We start from the raw sequence: 16,997 nt of genomic DNA, 5'->3' as shown, positions 1-16,997 counted from the left end.
GTTAATTACCTGCAATTACAAAATTGAGGTGCTGGTTTGAAAAATGGAGAATATTTTTTGCAGGACAATTCCCTTAGGCCTCTTTCACACGTGCGTTGCGGGAAAATGTGCGGGTGCGTTGTGGGAACACGCGCGATTTTTCCGCACGAGTGCAAAACATTGTAATGCATTTTGCACTTGCGTGAGAAAAATCGCGCATGTTTGGTACCCAAACCCGAACTTCTTCACAGAAGTTCGGGTTTGGGTTAGGTGTTGTGTAGATTGTATTATTTTCCCTTATAACATGGTTATAAGGGGAAATAATAGCATTCTGAATACAGAATGCATATTAAAATAGCGTTGGAGGGGTTAAAAAAAATATATATATTTTTTAACTCACCTTAATCTACTTGATCGCGCAGCCGACATCTCCTTCTGTCTTCATCTTAGCTGTGTGGAGGAACAGGACCAGTGGTGACGTCACTCCGGTCATCACATGATCTTTTACCATGGTGATGGATCATGTGATGACTGGAGTGACGTCACCACAGGTCCTGTTACTGCACACAGCTAAGATGAAGACAGAAGGAGATGCCGGCTGCGCGATCAAGTGGATCAAGGTGAGTTAAATTATTTTTTATTTTTTTTAACCCCTCCAGCGCTATTTTACTATGCATTCTGTATTCAGAATGCTAATATTTTCCCTTATAACCATGCTATAAGGGAAAATAATAATGATCGGGTCTCCATCCCGATCATCTCCTAGCAACCGTGCGTGAAAATCGCACCGCATCCGCACTTGCTTGCGATTTTCACGCAACCCCATTCATTTCTATGGGGCCTGCGTTACGTAAAAATATAGAGTATGCTGCGATTTTCACGCGACGCACAAGTGATGCGCGAAAATCACCGCTCATCTGAACAGCCCCATAGAAATGAATGGGTCGGGATGCAATGCGTTCAACTCACGCATCGCATCCGTGCGGAATACTCGCCCGTGTGAAAGCGGCCTTAAAATCCAAGACAACCCCTCTATGCCCTCCTCCTTTCTAGACCACCAGAGATACTAGGTATTAACCCTTACCTCACTGTAACTCACTAGGGAAAACATCCACTGCACATGGTTTAGGTTCATCTGCAAAGGAAGACAAGCAAAGAACAAGCCAACTTGTTCCTCGACCTATTTGCCACTACCTTTAAATCTTTCTACCTGACAACAGAACAAGAACATTTGCAGGATGATCGATTAAATACATATCCTCCCTGTAAAAACCTAGTTGCTTTATAGAAGCAGGGATCCACAACTTGGGATCAACCAGGGATCAACGACCATTATCCCTACTACATCACAGCTACCATTAGCAGTACAGTAATATCTCAAAATCTAATTAAGGAAAATGTTTGGACCACCTTGCAGAGTAGAAAGTCCTCAGAGCAAGACTTTCCAGGGAGAAGGCAGTCCGTGGACCCAAATCTTTATCACTGTGACTTTCTTTGCAAGTTAAAAATGATGTTTATCCGTGCCAGTAAATTATGGGGACATCTGCTCTTAATATCAGCCATGTTATTGCAGTAAACTCAGTATTTACTGCCCGATCCTGTCCCACTGGAAGTGAATTCCTTATGCTCACACTATCCTACGCCTGGAAGAGTAGGTGTAAATAATACAGTCTAGGATATTGGGCGACAGTGAGAAATAATTGGTTATTTTTGTACCTTTTTTTTGTTTCTCTCTAGTCTTATCTGTTCTATTTTATGATGTGTTACAGGCATGGAAAGGAACGTAATAGAAAGAACTAATACAGAAGAACAAACACAAGTTAGAGAACGTCAAAGAAAATTTCCACCTAAAATAAAAAAAAACATTGAGCAACGGCATACAGGGTATAGCAGCAATAGAGAGCATCTCTTACTCTGGAGGACCTGTCCCATCCATAATTACACCTAACCCACAATCATTTCCATGGGAGCTGTGTAACACCTCATCTCTCCTGAGGTGGCACTGTAGGAAGACTGAACCCTTTCTGCATCACTGATCACAGCTGATCGTTGGGGGTCACAGTAACTGCAATCCTTAGCAGCAATGGCTCAAGGTTTCTTTGGATCCTATCCCTCTTAATACATCTTACTGATGCCAGTTCTGCAGGGAGATGTTCACATACTGCCTCCACTGGCGGGGAAAAAAAGAAAAAAAAAACAACAACTAAAAAACACACACCTCTAAAATGTGATCTGAGCTTCTGAAATGCAGTAGAACTATTAGGCCCCTTTCACACGGGCGAGTATTCCGCGCTGATGCGATGCGTGAGTTGAACTCATTGCACCTGCACTGAATCCGGACCCATTCATTTCTATGGGGCTGTTCACATGAGCGGTGATTTTTACGCATCACTTGTGCGTTGCGTGAAGATCGCAGCATGCTCTATTTTGTGTGCGTTTTTCACGCAACGCAGACCCCATAGAAATGAATGGGGTTGCGTGAAAATCGCGAGCATGTGGTGTGATTTTCAAGCACGGTTGCTATGAGACGATTGGGATGGAGACCCGATCGTTACTATTTTCCCTTATAACATGGTTACAGAATGCATAGTAAAATAGCGCTGGAGGGGTTAAAAATAAATAAAAAATAATTTAACTCACCTTAATCCACTTGATTGCGCAGCCGGCATCTCTTCTGTCTACTTATTTGCTGTGTGCAGGAAAAGGACCTGTGGTGACGTCACTCCGGTCATCACATGATCCATCACCATGGTAAAATATCATGTGACGGACCAATGTAATGTATGTACACAGTGACTGCACCAGCAGAATAGTGAGTGCAGCTCTGGAGTATAATACAGAAAGTAACTCCGGGTCAGTACAGGATAAGTAATGTAATGTAATGTATGTACACAGTGACTGCACTAGCAGAATAGTGAGTACAGCTCTGGAGTATAATACAGGATGTAACTCAGGATCAGTACAGGATAAGTAATGTAATGTGACTGGTGGCTGTGGTTGGTGGCACTGACTGATGGCTGAGGCGGCTGGCACTGACTGGTGGTGCTGAGACTGCTGGCACTGTGACTGGTGGCTGTGGCTGAGACTGCTGGTACTGACTGGTTGCTGAGACTGGTCGCCGAGACTGTTGGCTGTAGCTGAGACTGGCACTGACTGCTGGCTATGGCTATGAGTGCTGCCTGCGGCTGGTGGCTGAGACTGCTGGCACTGACTCGTGGCTGTAGCTGAGACTGCTGGCTGTAGCTGGTGGCTGAGACTGCTGGCACTGAATGCTGGCTGTGGCTGAGATTGCTGGCACTGACTGGTGGCTGTGGCTGAGACTGCTGGCTGTGCTTGTGGCTGAGACTGCTGGCACTGAGTGCTGACTGCGGCTGAGACTGCTGACACTGACTGGTGGCTGAGGCTGTTGGCACTGACTGATGGCTGAGACTGCTGGCACTGTGACTGGTGGCTGTGGCTGGTGGCACTGACTGATGGCTGAGACTGCTGGCACTATAACTGGTGGCTGTGGCTTGTGGCACTGACTAATGGCTGAGACTGCTGGCACTGTGACTGGTGGCTGTGGCTGGTGGCACTGTGACTGTTGGCTGTGGCTGGTGGCACTGACTGATGGCTGAGACTGCTGGCACTGTGACTGGTGGCTGTGGCTGGTGGCACTGTGACTGGTGGCTGTGGCTGGTGGCACTGACTGATGGCAGGGACGGCTGGCACTGACTGCTGGCACTGACTGGTGGTGCTGAGACTGCCGGCAGCGACTGGTGGCTGAGACTTCTGGCAGTGGCTGCTGTCTGTGGCTGAGAGTGCTGGGACTGTGCGGCTGTGTGATGCAGGGACAATAATGGCAGCGGTCCGACGTGGAGAGCACACAATAACCTGCGAGCGGCTGGCGATTGGCCGGCGTGCAGATGTGGGCGGTGCGGGCGGCGTGTGCAGCGCCGTGTGATGATTGGTCGGCGTGCTGTGCGCACTAGTGTGGGCAGCGCGGTTGCGTGTGGGGCATCAATGATTGGGCGGCGCGCTGGTGTAGGCGATGCAGGCGGCGTGTGGAGTTCCATGTGTTTAGACCTTAAAGGGGTTATTCGACCCCTGAAATGCCCCCATATGCCTGGGCCCCTCACACACAATATACTTACCTGGCTCCCTTGCACCCGCGTCGCTTCTGAAGCCCGCACGGCCGCTGCTGCATCTCCCGTCGCGCGGATCAAAACATATGGTGATGGGGAACAGCCAATAGCAAGCGGTAACGGGGACGAGCCTCCCACCTACAGACCCTAAAATTAATTCCCACCACAAATCCTAATGGTATGGCCACACCTGGCAGATTTACTGCAGCGGATTTTGCAGTGTTTTCTTCAATCTGGGTCTATTTATTCTGTGGATTTTTTTCTGCCTCATGTTGCTGGCCATGTAATATGCTATGAATGTCCTGCATGCAATTCCACAGTGGAAAATCTGCAGAATCTGCTGTGTGTGAACATACCCTGAAAGTGAATTTAGACCCAGGTACATGCAGTAGCTAGGGGACTGGAGGGGCATGTGCCCTGGATACCAGGGGGGGGGGGGGGGGGGATGCCATCAATGTTCTCCGAGGGGCTGTTTACATGATTGTATCCCGGAATATAATGCTATGAGTTCAAGTCAGTTATACCCATGGTCGGGCCATGACACATGATTAATATGGACGGATGATACATCCAAGATATGCTGTTGTGAATAGTCCCTTAAAGGGGTTGTCCCATGAAAAATAATCTTCAGTTTTCAAACCAGCACCCGGATCTGAATACTTTTGCAATTGCTTATAATTAAAAATGTATTATACGGTAGCTACTGAGTTATTCAGTGAGATCTGTATAGCGCCACCTGCTGTTTGCTCTTTTTCTAATGTCTCTGTCCTGCTTACTGAGACAGAAGCCCATGGGATAACCCCTTTAATGAATCTTGCTATGTAGATCAAATCATGACTGCAAACATTCTGCAATCAGAAGAGATGAAAATAAACGTGCTGCGGTGTATACAATGTACACGCCATGGCACAAGGAGCGTCTGTTCGGAGGACGCACTTGCCGCACACAGACTGCACTACCGACACTTAAGCTCAATCAGGCGGTTTCAGATCTCAGCATTTTTGCAATTATCCTAAGTATTTCTGTAAATGTAAAACTCCTCAGCAGCCATCAGCGGAAGAACGGGACATTTAACGGCGTCAAAGAGATTTTTTATTTTTAATGTCACGGATACAAAAGTAAAATCTTCCATCAGCGCTCTATTGTGTAAGCGTCAGGAACCGGCCCCTTATCAGCGGTGCTCAGCCTCCTGTGCGGAAAATCTACAGAATAGATGGAGGAAAGGTGAGCGGCAAAAAGACTCAAACCTGACAGCTGCTTCCATAAGTAATAATGGGGGTTAACCCTTACATTGAGTGATGACGCATGAAGCATGCCCACTAAAAAAAAAAAATCTCTGTGATAATTCTACTATGACTCTTCGCTCTTCTCTCTGGAGAGGGGCTCGACAAGGATGCATGGCCAATTACCCTCAAAGGGGTTGTCCAGCATGGAAAAGGAACTAAGGTTTATAACATGGATCAGCAACCTCCGGCACTCCAGATGTTCTGAAACTACAACTCCCAGAATGCTCTATTAACTTCTGTGTGAGTTCTCAGAGCAGCCGACCATGTTTGCATGCTGGGAGTTGTAGTTTCACAGCAGCTGGAGTGCCGAAGGTTGCTGATCCCTGGTTTGAAGGAACTAACAAGAATCAAACCTGACAGCTGCTTCCATAAGTAATAATGGGCGTTAACCCTTAAAATGAGTGATGAAATATGCCCCAGTGGCGTGCCCCGGGTGGGGTGGGGCGTCCGCCCCGGGTGCCGGCTCTCACAGGGGTGGCAGGCAGCCCAGAAGCAATGAGCGCTTTCATTGATACAGATGGAAGTGCTCATTTCTGGGCGGGGCTCGGGAACACGCAGTTCCCTGCCTGCCCCGCCGCCGATCACCACCATCGGCTTTAGGCCTATGTGGTAGTGAAATCCTGGCGCAGGATGAAAAGTGAAAAAGTGTGCGCGCCTTCCTCTGCGAGCAAGCGCCTGGACATAGGTGAGTATTTAGCTTTCAGTTTTTTTAATTTATTTTTTATTTATTTTATGTGCCAACTTTGGGGGACACAGGAGGACATGTGGGGGAAAAATATTATGGTGGGACACTGTGTGGGGGAAAATTATTATGCGAGGGATTACTATGTGGGGGCAATAATTATGGGAGGGATGTGGGTGGCAAATTACTATATGGGGCAGTGTGGGGGAAATTACTATATGGAGCAGTGTGGGGGAAATTACTATATGGGGCAGTGTGGGGGAAATTACTATATGGGGGCAGTGTGGGGGAAATTACCATATGTGGACAGTATGGGGGAAATTACTATATGTGGACAGTATGGGGGAAATTACTATATGAGGCAGTGTGGGGGAAATTACTATACGGGGCTGTGTGAGGGAAATTACTATATGGGGCAGTGTGGGGGAAATTACTATACGGGGCTGTGTGAGGGAAATTACTATATGGGGCAGTGTGAGGGAAATTACTATATGGGGCTGTGTGGGGGAAATTACTATATGGGGCAGTGTGGGGAAAATTACTATATGGGGCAGTGTGGGGAAAATTACTATATGGGGCAGTGTGGGGGAAATTACTATATGGGGCAGTGTGGGGGAAATTACTATATGGGGGCAGTGTGGGGGAAATTACCATATGTGGACAGTATGGGGGAAATTACTATATGTGGACAGTATGGGGGAAATTACTATATGAGGCAGTGTGGGGGAAATTACTATACGGGGCTGTGTGAGGGAAATTACTATATGGGGCAGTGTGGGGGAAATTACTATATGGGGCTGTGTGGGGGGAATTACTATATGGGGCAGTGTGGGGGGAATTACTATATGGGGCAGTGTGGGGGAATTACTATATGGGGCAGTGTGGGGGAAATTACTATATGGGGCAGTGTGGTGCAAATAACTATATAGGGCAGTGTGGGGGAAATGACTATATGGGGGCCGTGTGGGGGCAAATAACTACATAGGGCAGTGTGGGGGAAATTACTATATGTGGACAGTATGGGGGAAATTACTATATGAGGCAGTGTGGGGGAAATTACTATATGGGGCTGTGGGGGGGGGGGGGGAATTACTATATGGGGCTGTGGGGTGGAAATTACTATATGGGGCAGTGTGGGGGACATTACTATATGGGGGCAGTGTGGGAGAAATTACTATATGGGGGTGTTGCTATTGGGGAGGCACTGTAGGGGCAATTCTATTATTTCTGGGGACACTATACAGGGATTATTACCTGGAGCACAATATACTGGGGGCACTCTAGGGGACATTATAACTGCTGTAGACACTATAGGGACATTTGGGGTAATTGATCAAACTGGTGTAAAGTAGAACTGGTATAGTTGCCCATAGCAACCAATCAGATCTCACCTTTAATTTTTGACAGTTCTTTTAGAAATCCAGTTTTACTTTACACCAGTTTGGTAAATTACCCCAATTATGTCTACTGTGGTCACTATTTTTTCAGCAGTATAGTACCTGGGGCATTGGGCACAGTATTGGGGGGTGGCAGCAGGATAACACTGTGGGGACACCAGGTTGGGGAGGTTCATGGAAAAACTGAGAAATCTAACGTGTGGGCTAGACAAGGCTGCATGGCCAATTACACTTAAAGGGGTTGTCCAGCATGGAAAAAGATCTAAGGTGTATAAGAACTTACAAGAATCAAACTTGACAGCTGCTTCCATAAGCAATAAGGGGGTGTAACCCTTTCAGTGGGCGATAAGGTGCAGAAAGCATGCCCACAAAAAAAAAAACCTGTGATAAATTGACTTTGCCTCTTTGCTCTACTCTTAAAGGGGTTGTCCAGCATGGAAAACATTTCTTTAACTAATATACCGTACTTGAAAAAAGGGGGTTTCAAGGACCCCGTAAAAATTTGCCAAATGCCTGGAATGGTATGAAATAAAAGAAGGCTTACCTATGTGCTCAATCCCCTGCCATTCCAGCTCTGTCTTGGTTTCCAGCTCCAGTAGTGTGATTGTCGCAGCCGATAACGGGCCTCAGTGGTGATGTGATATAGTGGGGTGATTGTCACTGCTGCAGTACTGGTCTTTCTACAGCGATGACATACCTGACTACCTCATGTGACCACTGGGAACAGTGATTGGCTGCAGGAATCACGTGCGTAGTCAGAGATGTCATCGCTGCGGAGGAGGAAACCAAAGATGGAGGGGCAGGGAGTTGAGCAGGTGGGTACCTCAACCATGTTGGGGGGGATGATGTTTTGCTAGGCTCATGGTAAGACAAGGTAAGTTATTAAAGGGAGCAAGGAATCATGGAAAGGGCCAAACCAGGTAAAAAATTGAAAACACGTAATCCATGTTTTTATCCTGTAATGTCACGCACATGTCACGCACATGGATATTTTTCAGGAAGTATTAGAGAAGGAACTGAGGCAATTACAAAAAGAGACGAATGATGTCAAGGGTCTAGATAATCTGACCCGCTCCCAGATCCAGGCCCTAACAGAGCTACAGATGTGTGATGAGATTGTGATCAAAATGGCGGACAAGGGGGGAGCGGTGGTGGTCTTGGACAGGGCTGTGTACAATAAACAAATGTTGGACATGTTATCTGATGCATCCACATATAAGGGACTAGCAAGGGACCCACTAATAGAGTTTAACAGTAAATACTTGACATTGATTCACAAGGGCCGTGACATGGGTATCTTTGAGGATGCCGAATTTAGGTATCTTTGCGTGGATGCACCAGTGACTCCAATAATGCATGCCCTGCCCAAGGTCCACAAATCTATCCACCCTCCCCCCTTGCGGCCAATAGTATCAGGAATAGGATCTCTGACAGAACGCCTGGGCAATTGGTTAGATAATATCTTACAACCAATGGTCAGGCGTGTACCAGGTTTCCTAAAAGACACGGGTGATGTCTTAAGAGCCATGTACAATCTCAAATGGCAACAAAATTTCAAGTGGGTCACGGCAGATATAGTGGCGCTCTATCCTTCTATTCCCCACAGGGTCACATTACTGGCTATGGAATTGAATCTCCATAAATACACTCACCTAAATAATTATTAGGAACACCATACTAATACGGTGTTGGACCCCCTTTTGCCTTCCGAACTGCCTTAATTCTACGTGGCATTGATTCAACAAGGTGCTGATAGCATTCTTTAGAAATGTTGGCCCATATTGATAGGATAGCATCTTGCAGTTGATGGAGATTTGAGGGATGCACATCCAGGGCACGAAGCTCCCGTTCCACCACATCCCAAAGATGCTCTATTGGGTTGAGATCTGGTGACTGTTGGGGCCATTTTAGTACAGTGAACTCATTGTTATGTTCAAGAAACCAATTTGAAATGATTCGAGCTTTGTGACATGGTGCATTATCCTGCTGGAAGTAGCCATCAGAGGATGGGTACATGGTGGTCATGAAGGGATGGACATGGTCAGAAACAATGCTCAGGTAGCCCGTGGCATTTAAACGATGGCCAATTGGCACTAAGGGGCCTAAAGTGTGCCCAGAAAACATCCCCCACACCATTACACCACCACCACCAGCCTGCACAGTGGTAACAAGGCATGATGGATACTCATCAGACCAGGCAACATTTTTCCAGTCTTCAACAGTCCAATTTTGGTGAGCTCGTGCAAATTTTAGCCTCTTTTTCCTATTTGTAGTGGAGATGAGTGGTACCCGGTAGGTGTATAGGGAGAGGAATTACCAGTAGAAAGAGGGAGGTGCTCATGCCGCTCTACAGAGCACTAGTGAGACCTCATTTGGAGTATTGAGCTCAGTACTGGAGACCATATCTCCAGAAGGATATTGCTACTTTGGAGAGAGTTCAGAGAAGAGCTACTAAACTGGTACATGGATTGCAGGATAAAACTTACCAGGAAAGATTAAAGGACCTTAACATGTATAGCTTGGAAGAAAGACGAGACAGAGGGGATATGATAGAAACTTTTAAATACATAAAGGGAATCAACAAGGTAAAAGAGGAGAGAATATTTAAAAGAAGAAAAATTGCTACAAGAGGACATAGTTTTAAATTAGAGGGGCAAAGGTTTAAAAGTAATATCAGGAAGTATTACTTTACTGAGAGAGTAGTGGATGCATGGAATAGCCTTCCTGCAGAAGTGGTAGCTGCAAATACAGTGGAGGAGTTTAAGCATGCATGGGCTAGGCATAAGGCCATCCTTCATATAAGATAGGGCCAGGGGCTATCCATAGTATTCAGTATATTGGGCAGACTAGATGGGCCAAATATTTCTTATCTGCCGACACATTCTATGTTTCTGCTGTTGTAGCCCACCTTTCTTTCCCATTCTGACATTCAGTTTGGAGTTCAGGAGATTGTCTTGACCAGGACCACAACCCTACATGCATTGAAGCAACTGCCATGTGATTGGTTGACTAGATAATCGCATTAATGAGAAATAGAACAGGTGTTCCTAATAATTCTTTAGGTGAGTGTATACAGGACATAATGATGGCTTTATTGATTATGCATGTGAGATTGCTGAATTTCTGTTAGTACATAATTATTTTATGTTCGACGGTGTGTATTATCTCCAGATACGTGACGTGTCAATGAGGGCGAAATTCTCACCCTCATTGGCAAATTTAACCATGGCATATTGGGAGGAGAAATATATTCACAACTTGAACAATCCGTTTTCGCCCTGGATTGGTCTGGTACGGCAGATACATCGATGACCTGCTCTTTATATGGGCGGGCGATGTGTCTGCCGTCCCAGACCTCCAGGGTTACTTGAATAACAATGCATACAATTTGCGCTTCACGTGCATAGTGGAAGAATCCAGCATTAACTTTCTGGATCTGACACTTATTGGTTTTCCAAATGAGATCATACACACACGAACTTATAGGAAAGAGATAGCAGGAAATTCCATTCTGAATGCAAGCAGCCACCACCCATTACATGTCATTAAGGCGATCCCTGTGGGAGAATATATACGAGCCGCTAGGAACTGTAGTTCCTCTCTTGCTCTTGAAGATGAATGCATCGCGATAGATAAAAGACTGAAGGCGAGAAATTATCCGGACTGGATGCTTCAGAGAGGTAGAAATATAGCGATACGTAAAAAGTAGAAAAGCTTTTTGGTTCAAAGGATGGTCAAAATAATAGCAAAAGTCGGGTGAAGGATGTGAATGACCATGGTGACAGGGGGCGGGACTGTGTTCCCATTTTTGACTCTAACATACAGCAAACAATTCAGCAAAATACGGAATATAGTAAACGTCTGTTTGCCGATTCTATATGACGATGAGATATTATACAATGCATTGAGGTCTGGATGTAAAATAGTGCTGTCCTGCTCCCTGTCACCGTCATTATTCTCATCCAACACAAATGTCAAGAAGAGACATAACTGGCGTAGCTATAAAGGTTTCACCAAATGTGGTGGTAGTCCATGCAAAACATGCAATTATGTGATTCCAGTACAAACCTTTGAGAATTCTGACCACTCCTGCAGCTTTCCAATTAAAAGCTACATTAACTGCAATACCACTGGCGTGGTGTAAATAATTCGCTGCACTGAATGTGACCTTATGTATATAGGAAGTACCATACGTAAATTTAAAACCAGGTTACTGGAACATCTCAATTATATCAGTAATCCCAATGCTATAAACATTTCCAATGTAGCAAGACACCTTGTGCAGGTTCACGCCCGCAGGACAAAGGGCTTTTGTGCCTTTGCAGTAGAAAGGGTCTTTGCACCTTTGAGAGGTGGTGACCACCGTAAAAAACTCCTCCTTCGTGAGGCGTATTGGATATTTAGGCTAAACAGCAGAGTTCCTGCGGGTCTGAACCTAAAAAAGGAGCTGATGTACATCTATCAATAATATGTGCTGGAGGTCAGTAAACAGATGTCTTTCCAAGCCGGTCATATGGATCCCTGTATGAGGGCCTTTTATAGCATACAGTGTAGGCCATATAAGTGTTAGTTACCATATGTTTTATTAGATAGTATGCCATTCACACTATGCAGTTTTTTGTCCAGTGAGATGTTGGAAGTCTGGAGGTGGAGACTGTCAGTGCCCCATGATTTGAGACAAATGGGGGTTAATCTGGAGAAAGCCTGTGCATAGTGTGATAAGCATCTATGACTTGATTATGTGTGTTTAGGTAACAGGTGATAACCAGGATGGACCAATGGTGGAGGCCTCTCCCTCCCCTTGACTTTGGAGAGGAGGGATTAGGGCACACTTAAATTCATGCTCTCCATTATGATACTTTGTTACGACTAAGGACGTTGTGTCTGAAACGCGTCAACAATCACTGTATACAAGGTGGAAGTGTCTGCTGTATTATTTTATACAAAAATAAAGGAGAAGTTTTAGAGGACGTTTATTGATTCTGAAGACGTCTTCCTACATATTTTCTAAGTTATTAAAGGGACCCTCCAGTAGGAACCACTGTTTGCTATTGAAAGGATTGATTAGGAAGTACTTCAGACCAAAGGTGGCCCACACATTAGATGACCGCTGACAGCTATTCTTCTGTGCCTCCTAATTCAGATGCACGTGGCCGAGTGTGCATGTGTTCTCAATATGGCCACTGCCGGGGTGGCCTGTCTCCCATGAGAACAAAGGAGTGGGCGTGGTGAAATGCAACACTTTCTCCCGACATCTTACGGTTGGGGGATAGTTGGAACTACAACCATACACTATACATACATAGTGATAGTGGTAGCGGTGGCAGATGCTTTGTGTTAATGGTGGTGGCAGTGGGGGATTAACAGCGAGAAGCATGGCATGATGCCGTTGGTGGCATGATGGAGGCAGCGGACGTACAGAATGTGATGGTAGGAAGGTTGCAGCAGTGGCATGATGGAGGCAGCAGCAGCCTTACAGAAGATGGTTGGCAGGGGTTAGCAGCGGCATGATAAACGCAGGCAGACAGCAACAGTGGCAAGATGGGGCACCGCCAGCAAGGCCAGATCTATTCATCGGCCTCAGCCAGAGGAGTGTGAAAATACTCCCCAACCCAGGCTTGGTTCATTTTGACAAAAGTGTCTTGGACATTGGTGGCGGACAACGAAATTTTTTATTGCAACTGTGTGCAATTGGAATTCACGGAAAAAGACAATTAAGGCTTGATGCCCAATTTCACAATAACACTCACAGGTATATTGTTGCTATACCATGTGTTTTGCTGCAGTAATAATATATATATATATATATATATACATTTCAAACTGCAGTCTGACTTGCGTGCTCACGGTCCTGACAGCTGGTGGTGAGTGAGCGGCCAGCACTCCGGGACCGGCTCGAACCTGAAGAGGACGAGACCGCCGGTCAGGATGGATTGGAAGCCGGAGAGCTGGGGGCTGCGGTGGTCAGGACCAGTCGCACGAAGACGTTGCTGAAGGAGAGCAGCAAAATACCGGGCTTAACTTGCCCGGTATTTTTTGTTGGGAAAGGTGCCTAGATAGCAAGTACAGAGGCCACAGCTTCTGTCTTCTCTCTCTATGACTGGCAGCTTCCTTGCCTCTCTATTCTACACACACAATTCTTCTTCTTCTTCTTTGTAATCTTATGCTTTTCCTTCACTCTCCCTGACAGTAGAATACGAGTTTGGTTGATTTATGACTGTCCCTGATTGATTATTTTACTCTCCATGACTCCCTAAGATCGTTTCCCTGGCAGACACTGTAAGACCCAACTACCCTCTCTCATAACCCAGCACACAATGGTGCTCTGCTTGTTCTGCTAGGGCACCTCCCTGCCTGCTGCAGCACTGATTGGCTCATTCAGGCTGTCTGTCAGCCGGGGAGCCAATCAGTGCAAACCATCCCCCCACTCCCTCAGGGTCATGTGAGAACCCTCCTACATCCTCCATACGCTTTGTTTTAGTGGATTCGTCCGAAACGAACCTAAAAAGATTTTGTTTCGTCTGCCGTCTGAAAAATAGCAAAGTATGGACCGAACCCGGTTTGGTCCGAACTGGTTCGCTCATCCTTAATTTGTACGTTTCCAAGAGTAATAACAGAGGAAGGACAGAACACAGAGATCTCAGAACAGGTGTTCCAGAACTGCTATTTCAGGGGAAATAGAAGTATTTGCTATAACACAACTGTCAGGAGAGAGAGCAGGTAATCTTCAAATGGTTTGTGCCAAATTTTCAACTGGATAGGTACTTAGAGTCTGACTGGTGCGGGTCCGACCAGTGGGAACCACATCAACTATGAGGACGATGATCCTGTGGAGTGGCGATTGAGCATGTTTTCATGCTCATGGAGGTCCCAGTTGTTGGACAACACGTATCCCCTATCCTGTTTAAAACTTGGCCCAATCCCTTAAAAGAGCACCTACCAGCAGCATCAACCAATTCTATGAGGCATACTGCATGGTAGGGTTGATCTTGCCGACTAAAAGCAGCCCTGACTTGTGAAACTAACAGATTGTTTTGTGTCAAGTACAATTAGTAATGAGGGTCTTTAACCACCTCAGCCCCCCTAGCTTAAACACCCTTAATGACCAGACCACTTTTTACAATTCTGCACTACACTACTTTCACCGTTTATCGCTCGGTCATACAACTTACCACCCAAATGAATTTTACCTCCTTTTCTTCTCACTAATAGAGCTTTCATTTGATGGTAATTCATTGCTGCTGACATTTTTACTTTTTTATATTCAAAATTGACTGAAATTTTAGAAAAAAATGACATTTTTCACTTTCTGTTGTAAAATTTTTCTAATAAAACTACATTTCTATATAAATTTTTCTCTAAATTTATTGTTCTACATGTCTTTGATTTAAAAAAATGCAATAAGTGTATATTTATTGGTTTGGGTAAAAGTTATAGTGTTTACAAACTATTGTGCAGTATAAACACCCCACAAATGACCCTATTTTGGAAAGAAGAAACCCCAAGGTACTCCGTGAGGGGCATGGCGAGTCCCTATAATATTTTTGTTTGGCACACGTTAGCGGAAAATGTTTTGTTTTTTTCTCTTACAAAGTCTCATATTCCACTAACTTGTGACAAAAAATTAAATTTTACATGAACTCGCCATGCCCCTCAAGAAATACCTTGGGGTGTCTTCTTTCCAAAATGGGGTCACTTGTGGGGTATTTATACTGCACTGGCATTTTAGGGGCCCTAAATCGTGAGAAGAAGTCTGGAATATAAATGTCTAAAAATTTGTACGCATTTGGATTCCGTGAGGGGTATGGTAAGTTCATGTGAGATTTTTTTTTGTCACAAGTTTGTGGAATATGAGACTATGTAAGAAAAAACAAGAAAAACAAAAAAAAATATCAATTTCCGCTAACTTGTGCCAACAAAAAAATAAATCTTCTATGAACTCGCCATGCCCCTCAAAAGTGATCTTTATAGCGCCGCAGCGATTTTACTGTGTTTTTGCAGTGATCAGAAAAAAAAAAAATTCTGTCACTGCGGTGTGGCAGACTGAACGCAAGTGTGCGCACAAGATCAGGCCTGATCGGGCGAACACTGCGTTTTTTGTAGAGCCTATAGAACATGTCCTATTATTGTTCGCAATTGCGGACAAGAAAAGGCATTTTCTATATAGTTCTGGCAATGTGCGGATCCACAAAATGCGGAAAGCACCATGCCGGTGTCCGTGTTTTGCAGATCCGCGGTGTCCGTGTTTTGCGGATCCGCGGATCTGCAAAACACATACGGACGTCTGAATGGAGCCTTACAGGGGGGTGATCAATGACAGGGGGGTGATCAGGGGTTAATAAGGGGTTCATAAGTGACAGGGGGGTGAAGTGTAGTGTGGTGCTTGGTGCTACTTATTACAGAGCTGCCTGAGTCCTCTGGTGGTCGATCCAAGCAAAAGGGACCACCAGAGGACCAGGTAGCAGGTATATCAGACGCTGTTATCAGCGTCTGATATACCTTTCAAGGGTTAAAAAAATCGCATCTACAGCCTGCCAGCGAATGATCGCTGCTGGCAGGCTGTAGATCAACTAGTTTACGTTCCGATCCTGTGAACGTACGCTCCTGTGTGCGCACGTTCACAGAAAATCTCGCCTCTCACGAGATGACGCGCCGATGCGTCCAGGAGGAATAACCCGGCCGCCCGCAGGACGCATTCCTACGATAGGCGGTCGGGAGGTGGTTAAAGAGCATTTGTTAGCAGAATCAAGCCTATTCAAGCAGGTATGCCACCTGGATAAAATTATAAAATAATACTTCTCTTGAGAAAATCAGATGAGGTGTTCCGGTGAAAAAACATTTTTCATTCTTTATGTAAATGAATTCTTCAGTGCATCGAGGGGCGGGATTTGCACCTCTGCTTTCCAGTACTGGCCACACCCCTTAATGCACCAAAGCACTGTTTTACGTAAAGAATAAAAAATTCTTCTTGGGAACACCTCGACCAATTTTCACAAAACAGGTATCATTTTAATCAGCAGGATCAACTCCACCAGGTTCATTAGCATGGAATATAGCTGAATTCTATGGCAAAACGGAAGCCTTTAAGGTTACCTGTGAGGTTACTTTATAACAAAAAAATTCCCGTCATCTTAGATAGGATTCAGAGGGAGGGATACAAAATAAAGGTTGTGTATGGAAGTGATGAAATTGTAAATGATTTTCTCGGTACATAAATGATCCAGTGATGGAGAAACACGTTGCGGCGCCTCACACTTGATGCACTATATGGAAGCAGAACTGTCGCTTTGAAGATCTGACGAATAAAAGTATGTTGTCTACCTGTTTGAGAATCTCGGAAGCGGTTTCATGTGAGCAATCAAATATCACGTAAAACTCCTTGGCTTTCTTCATCTCTTTGAGCAGAGGCCGGGCATCCTTGTTTCCTGAGGGTAATTGGCGGATTTTTATTTTGATGTTATATCTTGATGGAGCCTTGATGAGTTCTTGCAGGCGAATTAAACCTAAGGGAGAAAATAATACGTGAAAT

The 16,997-nt window shown here is 45.3% G+C and overlaps 1 protein-coding gene across 1 annotated transcript in view; it reads right to left on the bottom strand.

The window, feature by feature from the left end:
• GRIK1 (glutamate ionotropic receptor kainate type subunit 1) overlaps positions 1–16,997 on the bottom strand; it is a 248,600-nt gene that overhangs the window by 187,654 nt on the left and 43,949 nt on the right. Inside the window, exon 3 of the mRNA XM_044287731.1 lies at positions 16,790–16,971. Coding sequence (XP_044143666.1) covers positions 16,790–16,971 — 182 coding nt within the window. The remainder of the gene's footprint in view (positions 1–16,789; positions 16,972–16,997) is intronic.

Source organism: Bufo gargarizans, chromosome 3, assembly GCF_014858855.1.
Source record: "Bufo gargarizans isolate SCDJY-AF-19 chromosome 3, ASM1485885v1, whole genome shotgun sequence".
NCBI lineage: Eukaryota > Metazoa > Chordata > Amphibia > Anura > Bufonidae > Bufo > Bufo gargarizans.
This window is presented reverse-complemented; position numbering and strand designations above follow the sequence as displayed.